Below are 9450 nucleotides of genomic sequence, written 5' to 3' on the forward strand. Positions count from 1 at the left end.
GAAAGCCAAGATGGACACAAATGACAGCATAACGATCTATAACCGTAGTGTCATTTCTGGTGATGGAACAATGCATGAGAAATAAAAAGATAAAATGTTATCCACTCCCAGGCAGCGATTCTGTCATGGAAATATCTCTGCAAATGTTACTTATCAGAGCGAGATAATACCAAGTAATATATATGTATAAGTAGATTTGACAATGCACCTTGATTCTGATATATTTATTTTTTTCAATTTACATTTTTTTTAAATCACGACAGCATATCGGTCTTGTAATCTAGTCATTCCCTATTAAAAGACATTTCCATTTGAGAAGTACTATGATCGATAACTTCACATACTAAATGAAACTCGTAGGATGCGAAATAAGGACAGTGATAAGATGTAATGAGAAGATATAAATGAACCCAGCCAGAAAATGATGTACTGATTTTTTATCGACTGTGGAAAATAAATTCCGAGACTGAAAATACAATTAATAGATAAATATATAAATAAAATAATCAATCGGCCATCCTGAGTTCACTGGTGAACAAAGGCATCTTTCATAGTATTTCATGATTCACACGACCGCACCTTCTTCTGCTACGTCACTCCTGCAAACTTCTCTATCTCGTCTCTACACCTTCTGTCTGGTCTCCCTCTTCCACGTTTCCCATCTCGCGGCGTCCACTCAGTAAAATATTTGCTCCATCACTCATCAGTCGTCCGCGCTAATTTATCTGCCCAATTCCACTTCCTCTGTTGATAATAATAACAATAGTAATGATAATAGTAATGACAAAATTATAATGAAATAATTATAATCATAATAGTTATAATAACGGTGATATTGGTGACGATATCGATTATGATATTGATGATGACATTGATGATGATGATAACGACAATAATAGCAATAGTATTGATTATAACATCAATATTGATTACTGATGGTTACAACCTTGCAAACGCGATAGTGCGTGGGATGATATTTCTTCGAGAATTTTCTACCCGACTCACGACCATCCGACCGTTATTGATTGTACAGTGTATGGAATGTATATATACGTATTATATATATATATATATATATATATATATATATATATATATATAAATATATATATAATGCTGATAATCACAAAAGAAACCAGAAAAGAAACTAGAATTCCCAAGCGCTTTCGTGATATTTCATATCTTCATATATATACATATATATATATATATATATATATATGTATATATATATATGTATATATATTTATATATATATATAAATATATACATATGTATACATATACACTGCTTCTGACCCAGGGTAGTGGAAAAGGTGCAGGGATGACCCGTCATTCAGGAGGTGCTAAGATGAGAGGGAGGGTGGAGGGGTGTGGAGTGTATTCAGGGATGGAATGGGTGGGAATGATTTTATACCTTTTTCTTTTTGGCTACCCCCCTTGTAAGGGGGAAAAAGCCTTGGTATATGTATGTATATATATACGATTATATATATACATATATATATATATATATATACATATATATACTATATGCGCGTGTGTGTGCGTGTGTGTAATTTGATCTTTCATTTTCCTAATCATATAGTAAAAGAACTACGCTGGATTTGTGACTCAGTGTTTTTGTGTAAAATGGCCGAACTAATTCCTTAATCTGTTTGAGAATTTATTTCCTCTTTCAGGTTCCATGAGTTAGCAAATGTACAAGAGAAATCTATGTAAGCAAGTGTGCGCGCGCGTAATTCACCACGGTCTTGGATCACATGTTGGACTCATAATCGACAGTTATTTCCTTCCCGGAGGAGAGCTCAGAGCTCATATGACCGATCTATGGGTAATGCTGTGACCTTACACGCACACACACACACAAATCTCCTCCCACGAGAGTTGGAGTAACGACTCGTAGCGCAGCGATACTGAAATTATTTCAGCCCTGGACTCTGTGTGTGTGTGTATTTACCTAGTTGTATTTACCTAGTTGTATTTTACGGGAAGGGGAGCTATGCTCGTGGGGTCCCGTCTTCATATCTCATTTTATCTAAACTATTTTTAAATTCATGTATTGTTTTTGCACACACCACTTTCTCATCTAACTTGTTCCAACTGTCTATTGCTCTGTGAGGAAAGCTGTTCTTTTTAAAATCTCTTCTATAGCTGTCTTTTTTTATTTTCTTTCCGTGTCCTCTTGTATTTCTGTCATCCCATTTTATCAGATTCTCTCTATCAGTAATTTCTATGCCTTTCATGATTCTGTAAATAGCTATCAAATCTCCTCTCTCTCTTCTTTGCTCTAGTGTCTGTAGTTTAAGTTTTTGTAGTCTCTCTTCATATGATAGTTTTGAGAGTGTTGGTGCCAGTTTTGTAATTGCTCTTTGTATTCTTTCAAGTTTTTTTATACATTTTTTTGTACTTGGTGACCATATCGTTGCTGCATATTCCAATCTTGGTCTTATCAGGGTGATTAGGATTTTCCTCACCATTTCTTCATCCAGGTATGTAAATGCAACTTTGATTGTTCTTATTAAATTATAAGTTTCTCCAAAAATCTTATTTATATGTTTCTCAGGTGACATATTATTCATAACAATGACTCCCAGGTCCTTCTCATTTTCTACTTTTTTTATTCCTTCTTCTCCCAAATTATATGATCCTGTTTTTCTGTTTTTGCTTTTTCCAAATTCCATTATACTACACTTTTTTGTATTGAACTCCATCTCCCACTTCCTACTCCATTCTTGTACTTTATTTAGATCTCTCTGTAGTGATTCACAATCTTCTTCAGTTTTCACTCTTTTCAGTAATTTTGCATCATCTGCAAAGAAGCTCATATAGCTTTCAATTCCTTCATCCATATCATTAATATATATAGCAAACATTATTGGGGCCAGAACTGTTCCCTGCGGGACACCGCTTATTACTTCATTCCATTTTGAGTGCTGATCTCTTATCACTACTCGCATTTTTCTTTCTTGCAAAAAGTCTTCCATCCAATTTAGCAATTTACCTTGTATTCCTCCTTCATATTCTAATTTCTTAAGCAACTTCTTATGTGGTACTTTGTCAAAAGCTTTTTTTAGGTCTAGAAATGCACAATCAGCCCATCCATCTCTTTCTTGTATTATATCTATTAGCCTTGAATAGAAACATATTAAATTGGTGACGCATGATCGTCCTTGTCTGAATCCAAATTGCCTTGGATTTAGTACGTTGTTTTTTTCCAAGTATTTTACCCATCTACTTTTGATAATTCTTTCACATATTTTTGCTATTGTACTTGTTAGAGAGACTGGTCTATAGTTGGTAGGTTCTTCTTTATTTCCTCCTTTATATATAGGTACTATATTTGCTTTTTTCCAATCTTCTGGAACTTTTCCTTCTTTTAAGGAACTGCTTATTATGCTATGTATTTTGTCTGCCAGTTCATTCCTGCATTCTTTCAGAATCCAGTTTGCTATTTCATCTGGCCCATGCGATTTTCTGACATCAAAATTACCCAAGTGTGTCAATATTTCATTCTTTGTTACTTCTATTTCTTCCATAGGGGGGACTTTTTCCTTCCACTCAATCTCTTCAGGTTGTATATTTTCCCTTGTAAACACTGATTTAAAATGTTTGTTCATAATTTCTGCCATTTCCATTTCCTCAGTGTATTCAACTCCTCCTTGTCTTAATTTCTCTAAGTCTTGTTTGTTTTTCAGTTTATTGTTTACAAATCTGTAGAATAGTTTTGGTTGATCTTTACACTTTTCTATAACATCTTTTTCATATTTTCTTTTTTCCTCTCTGCACTTTTGTACATATTCATTTCTATAACCAGTATATATTTTCCATTTTTCAGGTCTTCTGTCTTTTTTCCATCTGGTCCAGGCTTTGTCTCTTTTGTCCTTTAACTCCCTACAACTTTTGTTGTACCAGCATTTTACATATTCTTTTTCTTGTTTTTGTCTTGGGACATACTTTTCCACTCCTTTTTTGTAAATTTTTGTCAAAATATTCCATTTCTCTTCCACTGTTGTTTCTTCTTTGTATATTTCTTCCCAGTTTTCTTGTTGGAAGAATTCTCTTATTTTATCAAAGTTTGTTTTTTTCATACATCATTCTTCCTTTTCTATATTGTTCATTTCTTTTCATATATTTTTCTTCATTAAGTTCCAGTTCAATCAATATGTGGTCACTTTTACCTATTGGTGTTTTATATTCAATCTTGTCCACTATTCTAGGTTCAGATGTAATTATTAAGTCTAGCCTCGATGGTTCTTCTTCATTTCTATACCTAGTGTTCTCTTGTATCCATTGTGTCATTGAATGGTCAGTAATCATCTCAAGTAGAGCATTTCCCCATGAGTCATCACCACTCTTTACTGTCATTTCTTCCCAGCAGATTTCTTTGCAATTAAAGTCGCCCATCATAACTATTCTTCCTCCGTCTTCCATTATTTTAGTTAATGCTATCCTTGTGTCCTCTAACATACTTTTATGTTCACTCTCCTCCCATGAGGCTGTTTTCGGAGGCACATAATTGATCACAAATTTTCTGCTCTTCTTATCTCTGTCTTCCACTTCTATCATAATCATCTCTACTGTATTCTTTCCATATATGACACCTTTCACGTTTATATCCTTCTTAGTCAGGAACATAACTCCACCCCCTTGTTTTTTCTCTCTGTTTCTAATCCAATAATTGTATGTATCATGTCCTACACTGTTGGGTGGTAGTGGGCCTTTTAATTTTGTTTCTACAATTCCCATTATGTCCGGTTCTTTTTCTTTCAAATAATCATTCAGTTCATTCAATCCTGTTATCAATCCATCTATATTTGTGTAAGACACTCTTAGTTTTCTGCCACTTCCATTGTATTCTCTGTTTCCCTTATGTTTTTCTTTAGTATGTCGAACTGCTTTATTTTCATGTTCACTACTCTCCAATAGAATCTCTCTTTCTCTGACTCCGTTCTTTCCTCGTTTTTTGCCTTAGCTTCAATTCTTTTCTGCTTTTCTGCCTCTCTTTCCTCCTTATTCATTTCTCTTTTTATCCATACCTTTTTATATTGATCATTTGTTGCTAGTTTCCCTGTCTTGGATAGAATTTTCTCTGCCGTTGTTTGTGACCTGAATTTAATCTTAATTGGTCTGTTCTTATCTGTACAATATTTTCCGAGTCTGAATTTTTCCTCAATTTCCTTTATAATTTCTGGTTCATCTTCCTGGACTAATTTTAATAAACTGCTTACTCTTTCATTTTCCTCCTTGATTCTTGCGGTTCTATCTGGGTTATGTTTCTCTTCCATTCCTAATATAATTATACATTTCTTTTTGTCAGCTAATTCTCTTACTATATTCTCCTTCTGTCTCATCACTTTAATAACTGAGTCTTCATTATGTTCTTTCAATTGCTGTTTGACTATGTCAGTGAATGAAACCTTATTCCCTTCTTGAGTTATTCTCCAATTTTTAGCTTCTGTAGCTATTTTCTCTCTGTTTTCATTACTATTCTTCTTCAATTTCTCATTCTCCTCCTTTACATTTCCTAACTGTCTTTTTAGGTCCTCTATTTCTTCAGTTAAGTTTCTGTTAGCCTTCTCTAGTTGTTCCAACCTTTCAATTCTCTGGAAAATGGAGTCTACGTTACCTAACTTACGCTCCAAGTCCTCGATCACCTTATCAACTCTCTCCTCTAGTCTTATCAGTCGGGGGGGGGGGGTTGTGTCCCCCCCACCCTCTTTAAATCCCTGGAACATATTCTCGTCACTTTCTTCTGTATTGCTCCTCTCTATACTTCTAATCTTTACATTTTTATTAGACATGTCATCCTCACTCAGTCTTTTGTTTACCTTCCGCTTGTCTGGCTGGGCCAAGTCTACTCCCTCCTCATTTCCTTCCATTTCCCTCAGTAATCCCTCCCCTTTTCCTCTTTCCCTACTTTCCCACTACTCCACGAGCAATTTCCCCCCCACCCTGCAAAAACACTAGGCACTTCTCTTTGCGTTGGGATCCACAGACTTCAGTTTTCTTCAGAACGTCATCCAAGCCGTCCATTCGCTGAAGTGTGTGTGTATTTACCTAGTTGTATTTACCTAGTTGTATTTTACGGGAAGGGGAGCTATGCTCGTGAGGTCCCGTCTTCATATCTCATTTTATCTAAACTATTTTTAAATTCATGTATTGTTTTTGCACACACCACTTTCTCATCTAACTTGTTCCAACTGTCTATTGCTCTGTGAGGAAAGCTGTTCTTTTTCAAATCTCTTCTATAGTTGTCTTTTTTTATTTTCTTTCCGTGTCCTCTTGTATTTCTGTCATCCCATTTTATCAGATTCTCTCTATCAGTAATTTCTATGCCTTTCATGATTCTGTAAATAGCTATCAAATCTCCTCTCTCTCTTCTTTGCTCTAGTGTCTGTAGTTTAAGTTTTTGTAGTCTCTCTTCATATGATAGTTTTGAGAGTGTTGGTGCCAGTTTAGTAATTGCTCTTTGTATTCTTTCAAGTTTTTTTATACATTTTTTTGTACTTGGTGACCATATCGTTGCTGCATATTCCAATCTTGGTCTTATCAGGGTGACTAGGATTTTCCTCACCATTTCTTCATCCAGGTATGTAAATGCCACTTTGATTGTTCTTATTAAATTATAAGTTTCTCCAAAAATCTTATTTATATGTTTCTCAGGTGACATATTATTCATAACAATGACTCCCAGGTCCCTCTCATTTTCTACTCTTTTTATTCCTTCTTCTCCCAAATTATATGATCCTGTTATTCTGTTTTTGCTTTTTCCAAATTCCATTATACTACACTTTTTTGTATTGAACTCCATCTCCCACTTCCTACTCCATTCTTGTACTTTATTTAGATCTCTCTGTAGTGATTCACAATCTTCTTCAGTTTTCACTCTTTTCAGTAATTTTGCATCATCTGCAAAGAAGCTCATATAGCTTTCAATTCCTTCATCCATATCATTAATATATATAGCAAACATTATTGGGGCCAGAACTGTTCCCTGCGGGACACCGCTTATTACTTCATTCCATTTTGAGTGCTGATCTCTTATCACTACTCGCATTTTTCTTTCTTGCAAAAAGTCTTCCATCCAATTTAGCAATTTACCTTGTATTCCTCCTTCATATTCTAATTTCTTAAGCAACTTCTTATGTGGTACTTTGTCAAAAGCTTTTTTTAGGTCTAGAAATGCACAATCAGCCCATCCATCTCTTTCTTGTATTATATCTATTAGCCTTGAATAGAAACATATTAAATTGGTGACGCATGATCGTCCTTGTCTGAATCCAAATTGCCTTGGATTTAGTACGTTGTTTTTTTCCAAGTATTTTACCCATCTACTTTTGATAATTCTTTCACATATTTTTGCTATTGTACTTGTTAGAGAGACTGGTCTATAGTTGGTAGGTTCTTCTTTATTTCCTCCTTTATATATAGGTACTATATTTGCTTTTTTCCAATCTTCTGGAACTTTTCCTTCTTTTAAGGAACTGCTTATTATGCTATGTATTTTGTCTGCCAGTTCATTCCTACATTCTTTCAGAATCCAGTTTGCTATTTCATCTGGCCCATGCGATTTTCTGACATCAAAATTACCCAAGTGTGTCAATATTTCATTCTTCGTTACTTCTATTTCTTCCATAGGGGGGACTTTTTCCTTCCACTCAATCTCTTCAGGTTGTATATTTTCCCTTGTAAACACTGATTTAAAATGTTTGTTCATAATTTCTGCCATTTCCATTTCCTCAGTGTATTCAACTCCCCCTTGTCTTAATTTCTCCAAGTCTTGTTTGTTTTTCAGTTTATTGTTTACAAATCTGTAGAATAGTTTTGGTTGATCTTTACACTTTTCTATAACATCTTTTTCATATTTTCTTTTTTCCTCTCTGCACTTTTGTACATATTCATTTCTATAACCAGTATATATTTTCCATTTTTCAGGTCTTCTGTCTTTTTTCCATCCGGTCCAGGCTTTGTCTCTTTTGTCTTTTAACTCCCTACAACTTTTGTTGTACCAGCATTTTACATATTCTTTTTCTTGTTTTTGTCTTGGGACATACTTTTCCACTCCTTCTTTGTAAATTTTTGTCAAAATATTCCATTTCTCTTCCACTGTTGTTTCTTCTTTGTATATTTCTTCCCAGTTTTCTTGTTGGAAGAATTCTCTTATTTTATCAAAGTTTGTTTTTTCATACATCATTCTTCCTTTTCTATATTGTTCATTTCTTTTCATATATTTTTCTTCATTAAGTTCCAGTTCAATCAATATGTGGTCACTTTTACCTATTGGTGTTTTATATTCAATCTTGTCCACTATTCTAGGTTCAGATGTAATTATTAAGTCTAGCCTCGATGGTTCTTCTTCATTTCTATACCTAGTGTTCTCTTGTATCCATTGTGTCATTGAATGGTCAGTAATCATCTCAAGTAGAGCATTTCCCCATGAGTCATCACCACTCTTTACTGTCATTTCTTCCCAGCAGATTTCTTTGCAATTAAAGTCGCCCATCATAACTATTCTTCCTCCGTCTTCCATTATTTTAGTTAATGCTATCTTTGTGTCCTCTAACATACTTTTATGTTCATTCTCCTCCCATGAGGCTGTTTTCGGAGGCACATAGTTGATCACAAATTTTCTGCTCTTCTTATCTCTGTCTTCCACTTCTATCATAATCATCTCTACTGTATTCTTTCCATATATGACACCTTTCACGTTTATATCCTTCTTTGTCAGGAACATAACTCCACCCCCTTGTTTTTTCTCTCTGTTTCTAATCCAATAATTGTATGTATCATGTCCTACACTGTTGGGTGGTAGTGGGCCTTTTAATTTTGTTTCTACAATTCCCATTATGTCCGGTTCTTTTTCTTTCAAATAATCATTCAGTTCATTCAATCCTGTTATCAATCCATCTATATTTGTGTAAGACACTCTTAGTTTTCTGCCACTTCCATTGTGTTCTCTGTTTCCCTTATGTTTTTCTTTAGTATGTCGAACTGCTTTATTTTCATGTTCACTACTCTCCAATAGAATCTCTCTTTCTCTGACTCCGTTCTTTCCTCGTTTTTTGCCTTAGCTTCAATTCTTTTCTGCTTTTCTGCCTCTCTTTCCTCCTTATTCATTTCTCTTTTTATCCATACCTTTTTATATTGATCATTTGTTGCTAGTTTCCCTGTCTTGGATAGAATTTTCTCTGCCGTTGTTTGTGACCTGAATTTAATCTTAATTGGTCTGGTCTTATCTGTACTATATTTTCCGAGTCTGAATTTTTCCTCAATTTCCTTTATAATTTCTGGTTCATCTTCCTGGATTAATTTTAATAAACTGCTTACCCTTTCATTTTCCTCCTTGATTCTTGCGGTTCTATCTGGGTTATGTTTCTCTTCCATTCCTAATATAATTATACATTTCTTTTTGTCAGCTAATTCTCTTACTATATTCTCCTTCTGTCTC

At 34.4% G+C, this 9450-nt stretch overlaps 1 protein-coding gene across 1 annotated transcript in view; it reads left to right on the plus strand.

Moving 5' to 3' along the window:
• Window positions 1-10: 10 nt before the first annotated feature.
• Window positions 11-9450, plus strand: part of LOC143035691 (heme-binding protein 2-like) — a 24798-nt gene continuing 15358 nt past the window's right edge. The window contains exon 1 of the mRNA XM_076202555.1: window positions 11-44. Coding sequence (XP_076058670.1) covers window positions 11-44 — 34 coding nt within the window. The remainder of the gene's footprint in view (window positions 45-9450) is intronic.

The sequence above is a fragment of the Oratosquilla oratoria genome, chromosome 19, assembly GCF_046742065.1.
Source record: "Oratosquilla oratoria isolate Oo_2021 chromosome 19, ASM4674206v1, whole genome shotgun sequence".
Taxonomy (NCBI): domain Eukaryota; kingdom Metazoa; phylum Arthropoda; class Malacostraca; order Stomatopoda; family Squillidae; genus Oratosquilla; species Oratosquilla oratoria.